The sequence below is a fragment of the Callorhinchus milii genome, unplaced genomic scaffold, assembly GCF_018977255.1.
Source record: "Callorhinchus milii isolate IMCB2004 unplaced genomic scaffold, IMCB_Cmil_1.0 Scaffold26, whole genome shotgun sequence".
Classification (NCBI taxonomy): domain Eukaryota; kingdom Metazoa; phylum Chordata; class Chondrichthyes; order Chimaeriformes; family Callorhinchidae; genus Callorhinchus; species Callorhinchus milii.
In genome coordinates this window covers 239,190-263,179 of record NW_024704767.1, presented here as the reverse complement: position 1 = coordinate 263,179, position 23,990 = coordinate 239,190, and the positions used below count along the sequence as shown (strand labels likewise).

Here is a 23,990-nt window from a genome sequence, read left to right as displayed (position 1 = left end):
TGTGTGGGGGGGGGGGTCCGACGACGACGACGACTTTTAAGCAGGTTTTTTTTTTCTTTTTTCGGGTGGTGGTGGGAAGAAACAATTTTCGTTCTTTGGCGAATGTCGTAATTCTCAACGGCGGAGACGATGACGATCGGATTAATTTTTTTTTGTGGGGGGGGGGTGGCGGTGGGTATTTAATCGCTTGACCCCCGGTGGCGACAGACAGCGCGACGCTCCTTCGTCGAGAGCTTCTCACCCCACAAAAAAAAACGCGCGGCAACCGGAAGTGTCCGCCCGGAAATGCTTCCCTTCCTCCTTCCCTCCCTCCCTCCTCCTGCACAGCGTCAGTCACGCGGGTTCGGGAGGAGGAGGGGGGGGCGAGTTAGTGTGTGACACGCAGAGGCGGCGGAAGAGGAGGGGGTTGTCCGTCGCGGGAGGCTGGTTGTTTTCTCTCACAGAGCCGACGATTTAGGGAGAGAAAGACCTGACCGACCGACTGACTGACTGACTGACCGACCGGACTCGGGTTGTTTTGTGGAGTGTCATTAAACCGCAGGAGAGAGTGAGATCCAGGCCGTCCTTCCCGGGTTTTTGACGGGGGGTGCGGGGGGGGGGGCTGCGGCCTTAGAGACGGCTGACAGCCTGTGCGGGAGGAAGAGCCTTCATAAGACTTGGGCTTCCCGAAACACACCCTCTCGCCCCATTCCTCACCCCCTCCCTCCCTCACTCCCTCCCTCCCTCACTCACTCACTCACTCCCTCTTTAGACGAAAGATCCGACCGAGGCTGCCAAGGAGAGGAGAGGAGGGGGTGCGGGTGCGGGGGGGTGGTGGTGGTGGTGGTGGTGGAGGGGACAGCGTTCGAACATGTCCTGCACTGTGGTGATGTGCACTTGCTCGTCGGCTGCACGGTTTATCCGCTCGTCCATTGCCGGCTCGGGTTTAGGTAAGCAAGCCGCAGGATGGGGGGCACGGCTGGACCTGCCGTCAGCCCAGAGTTTGGGTAAGACCCGGGTTTAAAGTTTGGATACATCACAGCCCGGGCAGAGGGCGAACTAACCGGATCAATAGGCACTTGTGTCGAATTGATTTACAACGTGATCGCTTATGTTTTGTTGTGATGTGTGTGTATGTATATATATATATATGTGTGTGTGGGGGTGTGCCCAGGCTCTCCCCCAGTTGAAGTGTGGACGGGGGAGGGAGAGGGTGGAAGAGACTGGCGACAAAACACTGCTCGAGCCCCACTTTGTTTTTGAGCGCACAGGAGTAATGCAATCAACAGCTTGACCTAAATACATGTCAAAATGCCCCCCTCGCGTCACTCGTGTGTGAGATTATTGTGATTAATATGACGCTGGAGTCTCCCTGCTAAAGTTTTAAAAAAAGAAGAAAATGTTGGTGTTTCTTCTCCCCCCCCCCCCCCCCCCCTCCCTTACCTCCCCCCACCCTCCCTCCCTTCCTTCCAAGAATCTCTTTTCTACCCGAAAACGATGACTCATGCAATGTCAGATCGTTAAATGATGGGCAGATACTCGTAGAATTATTGAATGTGTCAAGCAAACACCTGCCATTCGGCCCAACAAGCCTTTGCCAGCGCTTTTCTTTACTTTAACTAGTTCAATTCCCCTGGTGAATTCCAACAGTACATCAATGTACACTCTAGGCAAGATTAGACAAAGTGAAATTCCTACAAAAAAACACGAAGTACCTTACTCTTCCAACAGTACCCTGCTGGAAGTGTGTGGATCCTGGATCAGTTGTCACTCTGTGCCTAACACACTCCTTAATTAGATAAAGGCAAGATATATCCCTCAAAGTGAGAGGGTGCACATTCAGTTCCAGAGGCAAACAAATTTCCGTGCACAGGTAGAATATATATATGGAACTATGTTTGGTTTCTTTTAACATGGTGATCGGTTTCCACATGTGTCAGATGCCTATCTGACCAAAAAGATCCCACTTTCCTGCTTACTTCCCATACCCCTTATTACTTTTCAAGCATATATTTATTTCCTTTTAAAGTAATATGTAGACTGTCTCAGCAATTGTTTGGATGTGGACGTTGAACGTAGACAGGTTGTTCTACCATAAGGAATTACAGATAATGCAGTATCCAGTCGTATTTACGACAAGGATCACTGAATGGCTATCAAGAGTGGGATTGGCAGTTTTTTTTGTAGGAATTTCACACTGGCTAATCTTGACTAACTCAGCACACTATATTGAGCCATCTGAGCCAAATGCCTTATTTTTATGAATACGTTGGCCTTTTAAGAATACTGGTCAGTCTACAAACAAGCATTCTTGTGAAATTCCCCTGAAGTTAACTCCCTGATGATTAGCCTCTCAAAATTGTTTTATGAAAGTTTGGGTGAGTTGCAAGTAGTTTTCCTGTTTGAGGGGCTTGGTCCTTTTTTAAAATAGTAATAAAAATGTAGAGGATAGGTTCTATAGAAATCAACTGTTCAGTAGTTAGAGCACTCGAGTTGCAAGCAAGACATCTGGGTTCAATTCCCGGCAGGGTGAAACCTTGGGCAAGTTTTCTTACTCCACAAACCTAATAATAATCCCTCCAAAACAAAACAATAATAAAAAAATTGGTCAGTTTCAATCCACGACTGTCTGTGGGACACTGCTGTGTGCAATTGGCTGCCGTATTTCGCCCACAAATATACAGTCAATTCACTTAACAGCATATTCTGTGAAGCGCTTTGAGATGTCGAGAAGATATGGAAAGCGTTATATGCAAGGATTATTATATTATAACTGAACTGTTAATCTCAAAACACCCAATATTTGAAGGGAAAATATTGAAGATCGGTAAATTGGTTCCATAAATATTTTTGTGATGTTGAATGGAGAAACTGGACAGTATTGCTGATTGTGAAATACATATTAAAAACAGATGCCAGACAGTATGTAGACATTTCCATATGCACACCCAAGTTTATGGGTCTTATCCATCTAATAAACGAATGTAGTTCAAGTTAGGTGGTTCAGTAACTAAATTGATCTATCAGTGAACTGTCAAATTATTTTGAGCTACCTGTATTAAAGGTACTTTGCTTTGAGATTTCTTGCAATAGTCCAGTATTTAGTAGCAGTAAATATAATTTCCTGAAGGAGAACAATAATAAAGAGCTACATGCTTTAAATAAATGGGATGGAAAGAAAATGCCAGTAAATTAGCTTAATGTTAATTTACCAAATGATGGTACAAACTGGTTTCTGTTTTATTTAGTTGAGAATGGCCATCACAGATGTTTCGTGCTTTATTGTTCCACTTGTGCTGAGTTAGCTGATACAGCCCAGAGGCAGTATTAGCATTGGTACAATTGGCTTTAAAGCCCCCTGTGCCTAATTTTCAGCATGTACTTATTGCTGGAAGAAGTGCACAAATGAACAATGGGTAAAATTAAGCTTAGCGCAATGCTGTCGTGGTTGAATAACCTACCAGTTCTCAGAGGCTGACTTCACATATGCCACTGTAGCATGAATCTGTACCTCAGCACGAGTCCAGGGGAGATGATTAGCAAAGACCATTGTGTTACTTCCACGTTAGTTGATGTTTGGTAAGGGGGTTGACGTAAGTTGGTTGGTTATATTGTACCAGTGTAAGACTATCGGGGACATTTCTGACAGCATTGCAAGCAGCCAGCTGTGGTTATATTGTTTGCTTGAAATGCCCTTGACTTGGGGAAAACAAAGCTCTGCGCATGTGTACTTAAACGTACATGCACGCAACACTGTTCACCAGCTTCTGTTGGCCTGTTAGCTTTCCAATGTTTGAAAAGAGCTGAAAAGATGTCTCTTTCTATGATTGGAAACTTGAAGACCTTTGAATGACTGCTTGTTCTTTTTAAATTTTAAAAAGTTTGCTTTGCAAAAGTTGGTGTACTTCAGTCTATCTGTCGCACTGGCAATGGCCCCTTTTAAGGTGCTCTTGGTGTCAATGTTTTGTAAATTGGCAGTGTTTTTCTGCATATTTGGCCTCAGATGAAACTCTGCCAACAACAAATATGAAATATAATTGGGGCATTAATTGCTGAATAGACAATAGAGGTTCTTGTTGCCCATGTTTCAGTTTGTAATGGTTACATCATGCCCAACAAGTCACCTGTTGTAAAACAAAAAATAGAGTGAGAATAGAATATATTCATAATTACTCCATTGATATTTCAGACTTTTCGTAAAGTAATTCTTACAGAGATTTTTGCACTTCCATTTCAGGGTATGTATCAGTACGTCTCAATTCTCCTCTGTTAGGAAGTATAATGAGTTTTGAATTACACGGAGCAAGAAAAGTTCCTACCAGAGCATTTTCTGAAACCATTGCAGTGCTGGCTTCAAAAGATGGTGGAACCAAAGATATTTCCGGAGATAGCAATAAGGTATTCTTTCCTACTTGTTGATTGTCTTTATGAGAACAAAAATCTTACTTCCTTGTCTATAGAAACACATCTAATGTAAAAGATCGAATAATGAATTTGATCCCTGCAATGACAAACGCTTCCATTTAAAATTATTTTACATTGTTTATTTTATAATTATGAAACTACTGTAAAAGTCCCTGTGCCAAACAGTGATAGAACAAGCAGTCTGAATATAGCGACTACATTTAAATGAGTTGGGAATTGGCTAGATGATTGATCTGCTAAAATCTTTGCAGAAGTCCATCAGTGACGGGGGCAGCAAACGATCATCGGGATCCGGTGGTTCTGGAAAAGGTGGAAACCAGCTGCGCTGCCCAAAGTGCGGGGATCCATGCACTCATGTAGAAACGTTTGTTTGTAAGTACAGTACTATTCAAACCTAGTCTGAGTCACTGATCATTTCACAAGCAGAGTGTCAATATAAGGCTAGAGTAACCACTGTTCCTACCATTTCAGAAGCATAACATCATTTCTCTTTCTTTTTACAGAATAATATTCACTAGGAATTGAATATGACACTGGATCTAATGTGGGATGAGAGTAGTGTATGCTTTTGGTTCAGAACATGATGTCGCTTCTGCTGGCTGATAGTCTATTGTGACTTCAGACAAGCACTTGTAATCCTAGGTTGCAGCCGATTCAGATGAAGACATGAGTCTCTAGTAGACTCCCAGTATTTTAGGGGCTATTTCATTTATTTTTCCCAGTTGATCCAAGAAAATACTGGGAATACTAATAATGGCTTCAATTGAATCGGCTGTAACCTAGGATGACAAAGGGAAAAATTTGTGGCATTCTTAGAAATCGATTGTATTTTCAAAAGGTGATGTATTTGAGATTACAAGCCAATGACATTGGAAGCTGAATATGTCCTGCACCTAAAATACAAAATAGCCTAGGCTTATGATCAGTTGACTATCAGTGCATTCCTTTATGGTTTGGCATACAATTATTGATTTGCATTTTGTTTGGGAAGCATTTGGACTTTGTGATAAACTCTGATGAACTCGATGGTTAGCATTGTTTACATATGGCAACCATGTGTTCAGTAGCGGCCACATATAATGGAAGGTCAGAACTAAAGTGTAATACTTTTTTTGTGTACTTTTTCATTTAATGGAATAAGCAAAAAACTGAAATGATTTCACCTTTTGACTGAGCCGAACTCTTAAATGGTTGATGGTGCAAAGTCCAAAGCATTGCCAAGTATAGTAAATTGCACTCCATTGCTACATGCTTTCTGTTGCTACTGTTCCTATTTATAGATATTCAGCAGCTAAAGTACTGCAAGGGGGCCTTTCAGGAGGCTGAGTACAGTTAGTTCCTACCAGATGTTATTGCAAAATTTAGAACAGTGAAACTACCAAAAGTTGTTGATAGTAATCTATTTTCACAAGAAATTGGATTAAATGTTCCATTCCAAGTAACAAATCTATGCTAACAATTTATTGTAAAATGGAGTGAGTAGTTTAGCAGGAGGAAGAATTAGAATTTCTGTCCCAAGTGGATTATTCATTGTGTTGTAAAATGGAAACACTTAGTGATTGTTTGTCATTTTGACTGATCATGGTTCGTATAAAATAGTGTTTGTATGAGTAGCAAGGCGAGATTTGGTATTGAATATTTGGAGTGAAGAAGAGACACATTGGAGCAGCAGGGATAAGGGGTTGGTTTCTCCTCTCTTCCCTTTCTATATGCTTGCCAAAGGGGTTAACGATGAAAGATGCTAACAGAGGAAGGAATAACGTCTACTCTAAGCAAATGAGCCCGAGTGTAATTAATTAACGAGCGGACTGCCCCTCCAATTGTACAAAGAAAGTTGTTTTCTGGAGGCTGCCTCTTTCTACACTACTCCATAACAAATATTATCCAGAATACTATGAAAGCACTCACTATTCTGATTCCCCTAGTGTATGTCCATTTTTATTCAAATCAAGTCTAGGCCTCTATCCTGTGGACCTCAGTTTGCAAAACAAGGGTATATCATATTTGTTAAATTCTTTGGAGATCCTGAAAGCTCTTAGTTCTTTAAAAGACAAAAGAATACCATACACATCTCGAAAGTGGAGGTGGGGATCTATAGAAAAGGTTTCCCATTTAAGTGTGGTTCGTACTGCTTTAAAGTAACACACATTGAAGCTGACAGACTGTAACCTGTAACTAAACTTGTTTCAGTTGAGTGACAAATTGTTTTATCTTCTGCAGCTTCAACTCGCTTTGTGAAATGTGAAAAATGCCACCACTTTTTTGTAGTGTTGTCTGAGGCAGACTCCAAGAAAAGCTTAAACAAAGAGCCTGAATCGGCAGCAGAAGCCGTGAAACTAGCTTTCCAGCAAAAACCACCACCACCACCCAAAAAGGTAACCCCTACCCCTGTAGTATGGCAGATTACTTCATCAAGTCCTACACTAGATGTCCATTTGGTGAGGAGGCTTATCAATCTTGTTGCAATGAAGCCATTCAGTTACTATCTCAGAGAGACAACTTACCAGTTTTCTGGTCCTGGAGTTTAAGAGGGTTGATATCCCCATTACAAAGCGCTTTCAATGTCTTCACATCCATCTATTTTGTGAATCCAATCCTTTTTCCAGATGTCCCAATACAGTATATGCAGAGAATGCACCCAACCAGCTTTTCAAGTGAGGCTCCTGTTTACAAGTCATATTGTTTTCAATCCTGGGTTCACCTTACACTTGTTTTCACTTTTTAAAATGTCATCTCTCTTTACTCCCGTCTTTGCAGAATTTCCATGACATTCTACTAGTACGTGAAATGGCTTAGGATTGCTACTTATACATTTATATAGTAGTGCGGTGCTTGGCTATGTGTTATAATGTTGGGCTGGTGTGTTGTGAAGTACACCAAGCTGACTAACTGGTTTCTCATGTCAAAAAGGTAATTATCTGGGTGGTCTGTGTGCTGCTGACGCCACTTCTTGTGAAATATTAGCAAGAGGTGCAGCTAAAGTCACTTCCTGTCTGCTGTGCTATGTGCAGGAAGCACTTTTTGCGCATAGGAAACTTGCACAATAAATAAGAAGTGACATCAGCAATGGCAGCATTTTTGCCATTTTTCATTTTTTATTATGCACCCAATTGAGACATTGAACCCAGACCACCACATTACAATTCAACAAGTGTGCATTTATTGCCGCCCTTCGACGTGGGGTAGCATCTCAAAATGCTAATAATAATGGTGGTGTCTTGTCTTTTTACTGACTATCTCCATTTAGATTGCATTATATTTGCCTGAGTAGATCAAAAGGCTCCTCAAAAGCTACTGCAGTTCTCTTAAGTATACTCCTCGTGTTTCAGATATACAGTTACCTTGACAAGTATGTAGTGGGCCAATCGTATGCCAAGAAGGTGCTCTCAGTTGCTGTGTACAACCATTACAAGCGGATCTACAACAATATTCCAACTGCTCTGAGGCAACAAACCGAAATAGAAAAGCAAGCCTCACTGACACCTCGAGGTTAGTCTTTTAACTGTTTTTCGGAGGCATCGTTTGGTGAGTTTCAGGTAACTGTTCAATTTAGTTGAAATAAGAATGGTAATGTGCTTGGTTAGAAGCCGTCAGAAGCATAGAAAAGAATTGATAAGGAATCTATCCTATTTGCTAGAGAAAGTAAACTTTTTTACAGTGCATAATAATACTTCTTTTAGAACTCTGCATTACATGGCAGAAAGTGTGGTTCAGGGTTTCTGTGCTGGAGCGCATTATTGTACCACCGTGGTCCTCCTCAGATCAATAAAGTTAGGGTTCTGTAGGGACTGGTAGCAGATGTGGGCACAGTGCCTGTCTGGTGGAATGGAAATTTAAGGGCATCCTTGTAAGTTAGCTGAGCAGTGGAGAAGGTCTGGGAGCAGACCCCCCTCCCCATACCTTTTCCACAGAAGAAGACTCTAAATAGAACAATTGGGAAACCATTTGTGGGTAATCTACAATCACGATCCACATGAATAGTTGTTGTTACGTGACTTTCCGAACTTCTATTTCAAAGGTTCCATTGTGCATGCTTCAGTGCTTCTCCATCTGGTAATCTGTTTCATACACATTTACCAAATAAGTTGTGGAAAGGATTACTGGGATATCCTGCAATTTACGCTGACTGAATTGAAAATGTGGTGTGACTGAAACCTCAATTCTTTCTCATTTGTTTAACCTCTCCAAATATCACAATACGTCCCCGAACAAATATTCAAAATCCCTGTAAGAGTTTTTGCTTGAATCATGGAATCCCCTTTCGTTCCTGCACTGAATAAATAGTGTGAACGTGGATATTGTCAGTATGGAAGGAGGCCATTCAGCCCATCACAAGCCTGCCACAAACCAAGACCAATGCTCAATCCATTTTCTCTTTGACCTATTGTACAATCTTGCTCTGTCTTACAAATGAAGATTGTACAAAGGGCATAAAGCAGCATCAGGCCCGCGGGCTTCCAGTTAGACTGATAAGTGCATTATGTGATTCTCAATTGTCTTGACATCTTGAAGTTGCCATTAAAACATTCAATGCTCAGGGTTCATCTTGAAATCACCAGCATGTTTAGTATGGTGATCTAGCTATGATATGAACTTTCTTGAACTCTTGTGATTCATTTCTCATCACTTTGGACATCTCCAAAGCCTCTGACAGGGTCTGGCACTTTGCCCTTCTATACTGGGTGACCTCTTCTACCAAAGTTATGTTCATGGCTATTCTCGTTTCTTCTTGAATAGCTCTAGCTATGTGTTTTTTTCTCTTGATGGGCGGTTGATCCTCTGATTTATTTTTTTACACACCAGCCTGAGATTCCTTGTTTTTTGCTCTCTCATTTCCTTCTCTCTCCATATCAGTGTTGTGCACTCATCACTGAATGCTATTTACTTCTTTGTTAGTAATTCCAATTTGCATTCATTGACTTTCTTCAGACTGCGCACAGTAAGACTCACATAAGTCGTATCAGTCAGAACCATAGCACTTAATGACTTACATGAAGTCTGAGGCAAAGCTTTACAGGTGGTTTTTCTGTCTATGGAACACTCAGCATCTTCACCTGTAGCTTTGTCTCTCATATGCAGAACGTTTCACATAGAGTTGACCATCAGTTTCTGTGCATTACTGCAGGATGTGAAAATGTCATTACCTGTTGTTATACAGTTACAAATTTATTTCATGTAAGTACATCGGGCAGTTTCAGACAACGTGTGTGTATATAACGTGAATATATTTCAAAACGTTGACCTTTAAATAGGACACCCCAGTCGAGTCTTATCCTCTCCTCTCACAACACCAACATATGTACTTTCCGGCAGGAGAAGCTCTTGTTAATTTACTTTCCCCCCTCTCTTTCTCCCTCCACCCCCATCTTAGCATAACCCTAGAAGCACCAAGGCTAGAAAATTCGGGAGTCAAATCTGTGACCTTTTGGCGATTTAATTGTTCAGTAGCACACTAGACTGTCCGGGCGGATTTTGCCCTCTGAACTTTTGGATGGAAGTATAAAAAGGAATGCATTTAAAAATCTAATCTTAAACAACTTTTGACATGTCAGTGTAGCCTTGTAATTGAAACCATTGCTGACGCACTGCAAAACTTGCAAATCGTGCTCTGTTAGTGTACATCGCTTTGCACTGATACAAACAAGTGGTGTCTGGGGAGGGGTTTAGAAATGACACACAATAAAACCTACTCAAGCCTTAATCTGCTGTACAATTTCACAGCAAAGTAATGGTCTGTTGGGCTGGCATGAGGTAGCAAAACAACTGTATTGGGTCTGTATGGGCTGCTGTGTTTTTAGCTAGATCACTGTTTGATGTTGCTATTTCTAACTCTTTTTCTATAGAGTTAGAAATCCGAAGACGGGAGGATGAGTACAGATTTACAAGTAAGTTGACTCATCTTCTTACCTGTGTCCCCTCTTCCCCCGCCACCCCCAACTTAGGGTTTTTTCTCCCAAGTTTTTTTAAAAAAAACACAACTAAAATCAACAGTTCAATTATGTTTTGTGAATTAAGACACCTGCAAAGGCCTTGTTACTCGCAGCTCGAAAAATGGATACAGATGATCAAACCAGGTTTACAGTCTGTTTTATCAAAGGTTCCTGTGAAACTCTTAGTCAGGAAACTTTATGTGGTCGGTGCAATGAGAATGCAGTTTTGTTGTAGTTGAGTGACCGTCATTGCTCACAACGGCAACCTGTACAGAACACTTCGAAGAATATGCTGAAAATCAATTTGAAAATGCTGGTTTCATCAAATTCACTCAAATAATCATGGGGCTGCATTCTTCCAAACAAAGCAAAAGGACCGACATTCACCTATTTACACATTTTCAAACGTGAGGTCCAGTGAGCAGCTTGCATCTTCATTCAGGCTTTTATCATCTGCAAACCATGCATTTCTGTCATTACAAAGCCCTTCAACACTTAGACTTTTAAGAGACCAGAACATTTGTACCAAGCAGATTCACACAGCTCATCTACAACAAAACTGCATGCTCACTGCACCTAGTGCGGTTTGTTCACAAGCTAATACCATTTTCCTTGCTGTGGAGCAACCCTGTGGAATTGCAGTGCAATGCTGACATACACTTTGTGTGTCTGAGGTAGGGTGACATAGATGAAGAAAGAGGGAGGTGTCGTCCAGAAGGTCAAGGATGTCTTAACTTAGGGTGACTTTTTTTCTTGTAAAGACAACTACTTTTGAAACGCGACTCATTTTTGCAGTATAAGATTACAAGGATGTAAACGTGACATTCAGCTCTTTTCACAATTTGTTCTGACAGTTTTCATCTTTCTCCCTCAAAATTGATAATCCTTCCTGTTTCCTCTTCCAAATGTGGCACGTTTAAACATCCTTTTAGCTTGTGACTTCCTTTTTTCATAATCCTGCTCCCCGCTCTTCTTTGATGGTACTCATTGCCACCTACCTATCTTCTAACTACTTATTTCCTTTAGTAGAAACTCATCCAGTTGCCTTTTAAACCGATTGGTACTGTCTGTTTCATTTACCTTCTCTGATCACTTATTTCACAAATCTATTTTACTTTGTGCCATACAGTTCTGGCAGACTTTTATTCTTATTGCAAACATCCTTATTTTATCTTTGACCCACTTATGTGAAATCTTAACTGAATTATCTTTGCCTGGATTATGAATCATTCATCTTGGGAATCAGTCTCTTCCATAGAAAACAAGTACATTTTTTTGGACATTCTGAGACTTTTATACTTTGTCTTAATGCCAGGAGCACTCAAAACTACAGCAACCACAACATTTCTCCCCTTGTCAAGCCAACAAATCTGCACAAAATTGCATTAGCAAAGCTTTCCATGTTGCTTCTGCCTTTGAAACTCCATACCCTTTCGCACAGATGGCCAAATGCAGAGTAAAATATCACTTGAGTTTTTCCTAGAATCAGTTGCTAACTGAAGGCTGTTAACACAAGAGCTAGGTTTTGGAAAATCTGATTTTTCTGTTGGTATTTGGCCCATTTAATCAGTTTGTTTTTTACCCAGTAGAACTTCAGGGCTTTTAGTTTTCTGCGTCACCAGGGTCAAATCTGATGGCTTTAAAAGTGTCCATTTTAGCATGTTATGGCCCCTGTTCTAATAACTAAAAACAGTGATAAGTTGGAGAGCAAAAATGGAAAAGTAATTAATGTATCTATATCACACCACTGTCTTCCTCCGCTCCAACTGAACTTCCAAATATAGTGGTTGGGGAAGAGCAAGTGGTCTCGTAACTAGTAGCTCAATGCTACTAAATATCAGCCATTATATATACCTGCTCTTTGACATTCTGCAACTTCCCCAAATTATCTTCACCTTGCTCCTTTCACTGCTTCAAATACCTCTTTTCTTTTAAACACTAAATCTTTTTCACCTTGCCTTTGCCCAAACACCTTTTATGCTTGGTTGCTCTCTGTCACCTCTGAAGTGTTTTGAGACATTCCATCCTGCATACTTTTATACGGCCCATTGAATAAGTTTGCTTTTTACCGAGTCCTGTTGTTTTCTAATTCCTTTCATTTAGGAATGAATTTTTGGAACACGCCAAGATTTAATTGATGCATTTGGCAATCGTGGGTGAGGTTGAAATCTGAGATGAAGGCTATTTAGAGGCTGTGACACTTGAAAGGATATACTGGCTGGATGACCTAGTTGCAAATAATTTGCTGGAACGGCAATGAAATGTAATTTTGAATAGTGTAATTTTGAACAGGGCAGTTGGTTCCTGAAAGTGTAAAAGCTGTGAACTGGATATGTTCAGCTTTGTGGCATTTACACATGTGAAACTGAGCGTCTCCTATAAAGTGTAACTGTGTTTTTTCGGAAAGTATTTGGAACACAACCGCTGGTTGGGAGATCCTAAACAGGCAGCGAGGAAAGCTGCTGGTGAGTCAAAGGTTCACAAGACCACAGCTGAAGGCACAGCGATAGTAGTAGATGAAACAGCCTTAGCACACTGTGCAGTTTCAGGCAAAACATTGGGATCTAAAAGTGAACAGGGATGACATTAAAAAGAAAGGAAGTTGTGCACCTCTACAACAAGGCTAGCTACCGAGTGTAGGAGCTCTCCTCCATTGCCTGAAATAACATGGTACTTGGTAGAAAATGTTCTAGTCGGCGGGGATTGTAACTCAGTATGCCTTTAACCTCCATTGTCCACATTCCTCACAAAATATTTTGTGATCAGCAATTTGGGACATCCTCCTGACGTGAAAGCCGCTATACCAAATGTAAGGATTTATTGATTATTATTATTCACTTTATTTCTAACCAGTCTTTGTTTCTAAAGAGCTTTGAAGTGTTTTTTTTTTGTCAGCTGCATGACTGACGCATGCGGAAACCCATCACCATGCTCAAGAGTATCCAGACCAAACACAGTTCCATACAGTTTGTTGTGGATACTCTTAATCGTGGTTTTTTTTGTATGTATCAGACACCTGTCTAACCAAAAAAAGTGTTTACTTTGCATATAAACTTCTATATAAATTGTCACTGGTTGTATTGGACATGCTGTAACTGGTTCACGGAAAATAATGGCTGCCAGTCTCGTTTCTAGGTTGTCAGGTCACTGCTGGTGTAGCTTCCAGTGCAGACTGACTGGTAGCTTCTTGCACAGGAAGCTGGCCAGATCATCCACAAGCTCAAAGAGTACTGCATTTCCAGTAACTGCGTCCTATACACAGGCTCACAGGCGAGATGCGTTATAACTGGTTTATAACTCTTTATTGGTTTTTCTTTTAGAGTGTTTTAAATGTCGTAAACTGAAAAAGCAAGTATGAATGACTTTATAAGCATTCAAAGATTGTTTTATAGGCTTTATCACTCCTGATTATCTTTATGATATCAATTTATTAGGTTTTATCGAGAGGGATTTTTTGATTGTCGGTGGAGAAGCGCTCATCTTTTTGTCCACGTGCTTCACATACAATGACGTTCACCCAGAATTAATGTTCAATGGAATTTCCAAGAGTTTATCCAAACATTTAAAAACAAATCAAAAAAAATTAAAGGAGCAGCTGTTTATAAGCATTTAATTTGGAGATGTTAAACAATTGAGATGAAAATGATGCAAAACCTGATTGTGTGGCTATCTTGTGTCGCAGTAGAAGAACTTATCTGGAGGTTTTTTCTTCTCTTTCCCTCCGCAGAACTACTTCAGATTGCAGGCATCAGCCCACACGGTAATGCACTCGGAGCTTCGATGCAGCAACAGGCAAGTCAGTCTGTCCCTCAGGAGAAACGGGGAGGAGATGTGCTGGACTCCATTCACGATGACATTAAACTGGAAAAAAGCAATATCCTGCTGCTAGGTCCAACAGGATCAGGTTGGTTTTAAAATCAAGGGAATCATTCAAGAGTGCTGTTCATTAGCTGTTGTTTCACAGAATCATTTGTGAATCCTCTACAAGCTTCCAAAACGTTCTACAATCTTAAGCCGTCCATTTGTACTTACAGATTCTTCAATTAATTCATTAATTAATTAATCCTACTGTTATGACCAGGAAATCCTATTAAAATTACCTTTACTTGATTGATTCTTAACCAATGAATCAGCTTATTTGGCCTCTGGAAGTACCTTTAAAGATTTTGTGGTCCCTGTGTCCTCACAAACAGTCGACTCCTAGCTAAAGACTGAAAAGAAAAATCAGTATTTTGCCTTTTTAAATGTGTTTTTGAAAATTGAACAAAACACTGCAGTTTTTAACTCAAACCATTGAGGAGTCTGCTTCATTGTTTGTTCTTTTCTCTCTGAATCCAGGTAAAACTTTGTTAGCCCAGACTCTTGCCAGGTGCCTAGAGGTTCCCTTTGCCATCTGTGATTGTACCACCCTGACCCAAGCTGGCTACGTGGGTGAAGACATTGAATCGGTCATTGCTAAACTGCTGCAAGATTCCAATTACAATGTGATAAGCACAACAAGGTAGGCCAGCAAATTGCTATGCCAGCAAATAACTCCCTGTAGTAAACACTGCAGTATTGCTGTCATACTAAACATAAAAGTTAGTTTCTGTCAGTAAAATGGATCTCACTGCCTTTAGTCCATGAGTAGACAGTGCATTTATGGAACTGGATATGAAAAGAAATGACATTTGGATATGGGTCCATAGTGTTCCACACAGTATTTTATCTGTTGGGGAAAATGGGGAATTGTTGTTATGATGTGCAACCAGTAGAGATTGTGAATATATTGTGTCGATTTTGAGTTTTTGCTTAATTGAGGTCTCAGACTTGAGGGAAAAAAATGACCGAGTCCATGATCTGTGTACAGATTAGACTGTATCAGACCATCTGTGCAAAAAGTTCTTATTTTGTTTTAAAGTTCTGTGTTTTTATTAATTATCTTGTCGTCTTTCACAGGAATCGTGTTCTTGGATGAAGTGGATAAGATTGGCAGTGTGCCTGGCATTCACCAGCTACGTGATGTAGGGGGTGAGGGAGTTCAGCAGGCAAGTAGCTGGCAATCTTAAGTGCTGGAAGTATTTGTTAGAACAAAATGTTTACTGCTTTTAGTTACTGCCTTTGGATACATATCTACTGTGTAGATTTCATTACCAGCATTATAGGCAGTCTTAACTATCATAGCCAAGAAAGCTCGTGTTCCATTACTAGTTGTAACTAAACTCCTGATTTATTTTTCTGGGTGACACAACCTTAATAAACATCTGCAACTTTGTTTTTCAAGCTCCTGGCTGAATTGGTTGAGCTAGGTGTATTTTTTTTAAATGGTTTCTGTTCTCCTGCCCTCTCTTAGGGTCTGTTGAAACTACTTGAGGGTACAATTGTAAACGTCCCAGAGAAGAATTCAAGAAAATTGAGAGGTGAGACGGTTCAAGTGGATACCACCAATATTTTGTTTGTGGCATCTGGTGCTTTCAATGGTCTGGACAGGATTATCAGCAGAAGGAAGAATGAAAAGGTAATTTTTCTCTGACTTTCAGGATATGGTTTCCGCATGCGTCATTCAACCAGCTGACTTATAAAATTTTTTTTAAAAATTGGGATACCAATGCCATAGAAAATAGTGAACTTCTTTATATAAATGATCGATGTCTGGAAATTGATCTCTTTTTAAATTTTTTAAATGCTACTGAGATTTCCTAGTTATCGCCAGAATCTTGTTTGAGGAGAATTCCAGGTTTAAGACAAATTATTAATTTGTTTGCTTAAGTGATTTATTTTGGAGCACATTACACAACAAAGGTGCTTTTTAATTGCACTGTTATTGAATACTCTCTCCCCCCCCTCCCTCGCCCCTTTTCTCTCCCTTCCTTTCTCGCTCTCCCTGCAGTACCTTGGGTTTGGAACACCCTCAAACCTTGGCAAAGGGAGGAGGGCAGCGGCAGCAGCAGATTTAGCCAACACGAGTGGCGACAACAACACTGTACAGGAGTTGGAGGAAAAGGACCGATTGCTTCGCCATGTAGAAGCCCGGGACCTGATTGAGTTTGGAATGATCCCAGAATTTGTCGGTCGTCTGCCTGTGGTGGTCCCACTGCACAGTCTAGACGAGGAGACCCTGGTGCGGATTCTAACAGAACCTCGCAATGCTGTTGTCCCCCAATACCAGGCTTTATTTAGTATGGACAAGGTGCGAACAAGTGTGATGTATTTTTTTCTCTCCTAACAGATTTGTCTTCGACCGTGGCTCCGGTCACCCTCCTACCCCTACCCTCCACCCCTCCTGATCCCAACCATCAGCTCGGGTGCTAACGCCTTGGGATGTCCTGACGTTAAAGGCGCTAAGCAAATATAATTTTCATAAAGATTAATGTGAATTTATTTATCTCTGGTGTTACTGACCTACCTAACCTTTTTAATGATCTATTTAGTGTGACCTGATCGTAAGTGAGGGTGCTTTGAGAGCTATAGCTCGACTGGCTCTGGAGAGAAAGACTGGCGCCCGAGGCCTTAGATCGATTATGGTGAGTTATCTGAAGAATTTGGGGAGGTTTTTGGCACTTGTTCACGGTGGCTAACTTTTGTCTTCAAGGAGATATCCTGGCAGCAGGAAAACAATGGTCTTAGTCTTTACTGATTAGCCTGTTCCTAAAGACTCTGACTCACCACAGAACAAACTTTTAAAGGGATTCCGCTCCCACTGTCTACATTTAATGACTTGATTTGGAAATATTTAAATAGTTTCATCTGATAATGAGGGGCCTCCTGGTTGATGATTGGGGAATGGCATTTGATTAGCAAGGACTCCCTGCTACTTTATTCAGAGCATTATTGCCTCTAAGAAGAGCAACAGGAAGTTCTGGGTGACCTAAGTAGGACACTTAAGAACACACTTGTTATACAGCTCCTAAAAGTCCAATTTCAACTGCTGTCTTTTCAGGAACAATTGCTGCTGGAGCCAATGTTTGAAGTGCCAAATTCCGACATTGTAGCTGTGGAAGTTGAGAAAGATGTGGTGGAAGGGAAGAAACCTCCAGCGTACATAAGGTGAGTGTCCAAGGCTCTGTCGCAAATTAAAGGTCAATGTCTACAAATTAAATCCACTTCCCAATGTCACTTTTGTTCTGTACAACTGTGCTCACAGAGTTGCCGCTTGTACAGTGTTTCCTGGAGAATTTGGTTAGAGAGAACATTCACTCTGGTGGTTCAACCTGGCCAGGGAAGCTCGGTGCTAGAGGGGGGTGCGGGAGCTGAGCATCGGGTTAATCTCTCAGTCTTGGATAAACACGTCCAGCACAATATCCAGCACAATACCACCCATACGGCCTCCAACTAACTGCTTGGTTTGAAGCTTGATACACAAGGGATTCTTATGCTCCATTTAAAATATTTTTTTAAAAAAAAACTTTGACAATTATTTTCTCATGTTTAGGACACCCCCTAAGGAAGCTGCTGAGGAAGAGTATGATTCAGGAGTGGAAGACGATAGATGGCATCGCCAAGCTGACGCAGCCAACAATTAAACGACAGCAAATATGGAAAAGCTTGTACAATAATGGATCTCCTACAACTTTGCAACTTTTTTTTTATTCTATTTAATTTTAAAGTGCGAATCACCCTTTGTTCTCACCAGAGAGTTCCTGTTCGAAGGGAGAGGCTTTTTTTGGTAAGAGGAAAGAGTTCGAAAGCACTTTCTCACCCCTCCCTTCCGCCCTACACCTTCCAACATGGTCACCAGTCTAATCAATCTGATCATGTATTTCTTTGTAAAATAGTAAATTTTTGTACAGTGGTCATTATGCTGTCTTAAAATTTTACTGGTAAACATTCACAAATGTGTTTATCGCATGTTACCATTTTTAATAGCTACTTCCTATCGTGACTATTCAGGAACAATCGCAGCAACTAGTGCAGAAGGAAGGATCTTAAGGATTTTCTGAATATCTCCTTTAGATTTCTCGGCTACATCTGTGTACTCTTCTTTGAGCTAGATGTGCAGTGGTAATATTACAAAGCTTTAGTTTCATTTAACATATTTGCGTTCATGATTTAGGAACCAATTTGAGAGAAAAGGATCACAGTGCTTGTAATTAAGGAAATATAAACAATTTTACTAACTGCAGAAGGAGGAATTGAGGGGATTTCGGCTTCAGCTCTTTACCACAATACTTGGACATGATTTGGCTTCATTCTGCTTGCACTAAGCTGTTTTGTAACATTTGTTTAGATACTACTTAATATTAAGCACAAGTAGATCTGCACCATATATTTTGTATTTTTTTTTCTTTTACGCTTCTTTGAAAGGTCTAAAAGCGAAAGTCATTTTATGTCTTGCCGACCAGTAATGGGATTGACCAATCCTTTAGAAACAGACTTTATTGGAACACTAAAGGATTTGAAGAAGAATTATTGTAAATCTCTGGTTGTATAAATAAAATGTACAAATAAAAAAAACATCTAAACTGTGGCGGTTCGGTAATTTTGGCACTTGTGATAAACGTGAAACCAAAAGGAAAAGTCGTATTTGGGCAAGATCATACAGTTCTGTATATATTTTCACAGCACCTCTCCCAGCAGGAGGACTTCTCAAAGTGCTTTCCACAGTCAAATAACAATAATAATACTTGCATTTGATATTACGACTTATCACGTCATTGAGACGTCCCAATGAACGTATCGCAAAGTGGATTGACTGTGTATTTTGTGGGTGAATAAACAGTTGACCGGGATGGTGGTGGCGGGTGGCCGGGGGTGGGGGGGAGAGAAGAAGAGAGAGACCCCGCAGCCTGCATTATTCTGATTTCAGCATTTCATTTTAATTGCAGCATTACTCACTCAAACAGAAGTCACTGCGCAACACAGTAACATTGACGGTGTCTTTCTTGTATTGTGCCTTTCTTAAAGTTTTTTTATATAATATATATTTTTAAAAAAGTTCAGGCTGGGGTGATATTTACTGCAGTGGAGACTGGAGTTAACTTTGACCACATTCAGGCTGTGAGAGGTTACCTTGTGGCAGTGATGGAGGGGGGAGGCAGCGTTGGCTGCAGTACCGCAGTCAGTCCGCCGTCCTCCAGGGGGCGCTCTCCAGGGCAGTAACCTATTGCTGCTGGAGCAGTCCGGCCCGCCCACCTCACCTCGCCGCTGATTGGCTGGCAGGGGAGGCGGATCGGCAGCTGATTGGGTGGAAGCAGCTGTCAATCGAGCGGAGCTGACGTCCGGCACGTCGACGACGACGCCGGCGGCGGCGGCCATGGATCGTGGCGGTTACCGGCCTCCCCCGCCCGGCCCGGGCCGCGGCTACTTCGGCCGAGGAGGAGTGGAGAGCCCGGGGCCGGCGTACCCTCACTTGAGGCCGGGGAGGGACAGGGCAGAGGAGGCCAGGACCCCGCCGCCGCCATTCGGGCCGTGGGGCCTCGAGCAGCGGGACTTTCCTCGGCCCCTGTGGGAGCGGCCGCCTCTGTCGGCGGGAGCCGAGCGATACCCTCCACCTCCTCCTCCTCCTCCTCAGGGACAGGAGGCAGGTCGGTACCATCCGTGTCAGGAGCAGCCGCCGCCGCTCCCTCCTCATCACCTCGGCCTCCAGCCGCTGGAGGCCGGGCCTCAGGAGCAGCAGCAGCAGCAGCAGCGCCCGTTTCGGGATCACCCGCCGCCTCAGCACCAGCCCTTCCCGGGCAGAGCAGCGGAGAACGGCGGCCCTCACCGGGTGGACGGGCCCGGGCCTCGGCAGCTCCACCCGGCGGACCACGGCCGCGGCGACCCGGGCGGCGCCTTCCCGCACGCCTACGGGGAGCTGCCGCCTTGGAGCGACGAGCCCGGGCCCCGCCGCGCCGGCGCCGGCGGCGGCGGCGGCAGCAGCAGCTGCGAGGCGCCGCCCGCCTGGTGGCCGGCAGCCGGGACCCTCAGCGGGCGGCCGCCGCCCGCCGGGAGCCCGGAAGGCCCCGAGGATCCGTCCGAACGAGCGCGCCTTTGGCTGTCGAGGGTCCTGTCCCGCCGAAGGCTGCGGCCGCCCGAGCCGCGCGGGCCCCCCGAGCCCGGGCCCTCGGTGGCCGAGGCGCGGGAGTCCATCCTCGGCGTGTGCCGCCTCACGGCCGAGCTCACGGCCCTGTGCCGGCGGCTGAGGCAGAGCGTGGAGGACGACGCGGCCTGGGCCGAGACCCACCGGGAGGCGCTCGAGCTGAAGGAGGCCCTGGAGGCCGAGCTGAGGCCGCTGACCGACGCCGGCTACGTGGCGGCCGTGCGAAGGAGACTCGGGAGGATCGAGACCAGGAGGAGCCGGGCCCGAAGGAAGAAGGAAGAGCTGGGCCTGGAGGGCCGGGAGCGAGGGGAGAGGGCGGCGGAGCGGGAAGCGGGGATCGACGAGTGGAGGGCGAAGCGGGTCCGCCAAGTGGAGGAGAAGAAGAAGGTGCGCAGCGCGGCCGCCGCCGCCGCGACCCCCCCGGGGACGTATCGCCTCTCTCTGTCGCCGCCGTCGTCGTCGTCGTGTGCCGCGCTGTCATCCGGACGACTTGCGTCTCATTTGGTGTTGCCGGCCGGGCTCTCGGTGGCCACGCTCTTTGAGTCGTCTTCTTTTTTTTGTTTGGACTCTTTGAGTCGCAGAGGGTTGCGGGTTCAAGCCCCGCGTCCAAGGCTTGGGATAATAATAATCATAATAATAATCATAATAATCCTTGCATTTGATATAGCGCTTTTCACGTCGGGAGGACGTCCCAAAGCGCTTCACAGAACACACTGTAAAGTGAATTGACTGTATGTTTGTGGGCGAACGCGGCGGCCAATTGCGCACAGCAATGTCCTACAAACAGTCGTACATTGAAAATGACCAATTTATTATTGTTTTTTGTTTTGGAGGGATTATTATTAGGCTCTGTGTGGAGTAAGGAAACTTGCCCAAGGTTTGGCCCTCTGCCTGGAATTGAACTCAGGTCTCTCACTTGCAAAGCGAGTGCTCTAACCACTGAGCCACAGGACTCCACTATCAATCAATCAATCGTCTGAGGTGACACTCCCAACCCCAGTGCTGGGGGGGAGCGGCCGTCATACGCAGGCGAACCGCCTTGCGGTATCTCCCACGGAGCGCTCCGAGACGCCTCTCAACCACGCGATAAAGCGCTTTATCGAAGCGCGAGTATTATTATCTGGGGCGTGGATTGCAATGGCTATCCTTCTGTTAGGTCCCGACCCAACTGTACAGCGCCTTGGGACGTCCTCCCGACGTGAAATGGACGCTCAATAAATGGAATCTTGTTGTTGTTGTTGTTGTTTTGCAGGAACGTGAGCTGAAAGCTGCAGCAGACAGCGTCTTGGCTGAAGTGCGAAAGAAACAGGCAGACGCGAAAAGGATTCTGGATATCCTGTGTGCGCTGGAGAAGCTGAGGAAACTCAGGAAAGAAGCTGCAGCCAGGAAAGGTGAGAGGCGGCTGAGCCCGTATTCACGGCAGAGTCATTTTTTTGTGCCCGTTGATTATATTTGCAAACGAGTTCAACTCTTAATTTCGGGCAAAGTTAAATCCGAAATGCATCTGACCCGTTTTCCGCAGCCGTCCATCCCCCTCCTTCATCCGATGAAATATTTCAGCTTCACGTTGAGGGACTGCGAAAAATGATTAAAAAGCGGAGTGAACTGTACGACGCAGAAGAAAGAGCCCTGAGAGTCATGCTGGAAGGGGAGCAAGAGGAAGAAAGGAAAAGAGAGAGGGAGAATAAATTGAAAAAACAGAGGGAAAAGCTGGAGGAACAACAGAGAGAAGTGGAATTCATAATGTTTGGGGATCCAGGTAACATTCATTGTAGATCCTGTTTTAAGTGTTTTATAAATAAAGAGATTAAGAGTGGAATGTAGTACAGATATTTTGGGTTGTTCTACAGATAAATAAGTGCTCCTGTGTGACCCAGTACATTAGTACAGTGATGAGGGCTTCACTATTAGTGATTGAGACGGAGGTTAAAGATAGTGATTCATATGCCTCATTGCCTGTGTAATGATGATAATAATCCTTGCATTTGATATAGTATCTTATCACGTTAGTGAAACGTCTCAAAGTGCTTCACAGGCTATATTGTAAAGTGAATTGACCCTCCCCGATCCCGACCCCCATGTAATTTTGTTGTTGTTGTGTGTTTTGTGGCTGTCGTGTTCTGCCCACAAAATACAAGTGTCCCACAAACAATCCGGGATTGAGTCGCCACATGTTTTTTTGATAATATTGTCATTTAGGCAAACTATAAAGGAGTACCAAATGCCTCATCTATTCACTTTACTTCATTACAGAATTGCCTTCAAACCATCCACTGAGGCCATTTCGTCAATATTATCTGCAAGCCGAGCACTCTCCTCATGTACTTGTGCAAATAAGGTAAGAGTTCTGAGGAGCAAGGATGCGATGACCCTATATTAAAATATAATCACTAAAATATAAGACTGAGCTAAGAAAAGGGATGGGTACTCTGTTTTAATCTTCTGTTATAGATGGGTCTTTTTTACATTGTGGCACTCTTATTGCAAACTCCCTTTGTATATTATATAATGGGTTTTCTCTTATACTTGCATAACAACAACAAATTACATTTGTGTATCGCCTTTCGTTTCGGGAGAACGTCCCTACGATGGGATGAGAGAAGCCAAAATCTGAGCTTTGGCCAAAGCAGGCGTTCACTCGGTTTGCTGAGCCAAGTGTGAAATGCTGAAGCAACCAGCCACGCAAACAAATAACCCACCCTGAAGTCCTGTATGTATTTTGCAGAGAATGTATTTGTGTTAGGGGATGTACTAGTTATTTTTCTCTCTCTCTTTTCCCCTGTTAGGCAAGAATGGGATCGATATCTCGTCCCTGAAGATCACCCCGATGGCAGTTTTGTACCACATGGCTGGGTCTTTCCAGTCCCACCTTCTCACGACACGTGGGCAACAGCATTGGGACAGAGTGAGAGCTGGTGACTTGTTCACCTCCGTTCTCTGTGACTGGAAATATTTTGTATCCTGCAAAGACTCTTTCACTACAAATAAAGATGGAACTCGCATTCTGAATTTAGAGCTTTGTAAATATTTCGATGATGGTCTATCTGAATGCAGAAAACTGAAGGATTCAAACTGAGAAAATGGGCGATGGGCGATGTATAAGAGCATTGTGCGACGTCCCAACGAGAAATATTTTTTTTAAAATAAATCTATTTCAAATCCAGTCTTCATTGCCCTTTACATGCAAGTGAGCAGCAAGCAAGCATCAACCACAATTTGCACTGAATATTGTACTCAGGGGGTATCTTATTTAAACAGATGTATTGAATGATGATTCTCTAATTTAGTTCACAGTGCATTTCTGATTTGTTACAGAGAAGACACTGGTATTTCAAAGATGTGTATTTTTTCGTTTAAAAACGTGCAGAGTGAAGCCCTTGTGCTGGTTGTGTGCTCGCTTTCTGTAAGATGTGTCGATCGCTGCTGCATCCAGCAGGCGGCAGTAGCTGAGTGATCAAAGTGGGACATGTTTCACTGTTGGCAGCTGCGGTCAGGGAGGTGTGTTTGGGCAGTTAGGTTATGATGTTCCTTGACTGGCAGATCAGTTAGATTAGTGAGGACTTCTCTTTGACCGTGCCTTCAGCTCCCCTCTCGACTCTCTACTCGCTCCCTCCCTTCCCTCCCCTCACCCTGACCATTTCCCCCCACTGCTCGGGTCC

The 23,990-nt window shown here is 43.3% G+C and overlaps 2 protein-coding genes across 2 annotated transcripts; both read left to right on the top strand.

Moving 5' to 3' along the window:
* The first annotated feature begins 781 nt into the window (after positions 1–781).
* clpxa (caseinolytic mitochondrial matrix peptidase chaperone subunit Xa) lies at positions 782–18,778 on the top strand. Its single transcript, XM_007905950.2, is given in 15 exon segments — positions 782–929; positions 4,217–4,377; positions 4,656–4,776; positions 6,625–6,779; positions 7,734–7,893; positions 10,248–10,289; positions 14,062–14,238; positions 14,673–14,823; positions 14,825–14,835; positions 15,273–15,361; positions 15,667–15,831; positions 16,204–16,503; positions 16,745–16,837; positions 17,254–17,360; positions 17,746–18,778. Coding segments are annotated over 15 exon segments (1,902 nt in total). The 5' UTR covers positions 782–850; the 3' UTR covers positions 17,837–18,778.
* Positions 18,779–19,566: 788 nt separating this feature from the next.
* On the top strand, positions 19,567–23,333 carry pdcd7 (programmed cell death 7). The gene is made up of 5 exons (XM_042344017.1): positions 19,567–20,718; positions 21,584–21,722; positions 21,854–22,090; positions 22,585–22,669; positions 23,118–23,333. The coding sequence occupies exons 1-5, from the start codon at positions 19,567–19,569 to the stop codon at positions 23,248–23,250; spliced, it is 1,746 nt and encodes a 581-aa protein (XP_042199951.1). The 3' UTR covers positions 23,251–23,333.
* The last annotated feature ends 657 nt before the right edge of the window (positions 23,334–23,990 follow it).

What these genes read in the sequence shown, in the direction of transcription:
- pdcd7 (XM_042344017.1), top strand. Translation starts at nt 19,567, where the DNA reads ATGGATCGTGGCGGTTACCGGCCTCCCCCGCCCGGCCCGGGCCGCGGC. An exon ending in AGAAGCTGCAGCCAGGAAAG is followed by an intron (nt 21,723 to 21,853) that starts GTGAGAGGCGGC and finishes CGTTTTCCGCAG; the next exon opens with CCGTCCATCCCCCTCCTTCA. An exon ending in CATGTACTTGTGCAAATAAG is followed by an intron (nt 22,670 to 23,117) that starts GTAAGAGTTCTG and finishes TTCCCCTGTTAG; the next exon opens with GCAAGAATGGGATCGATATC.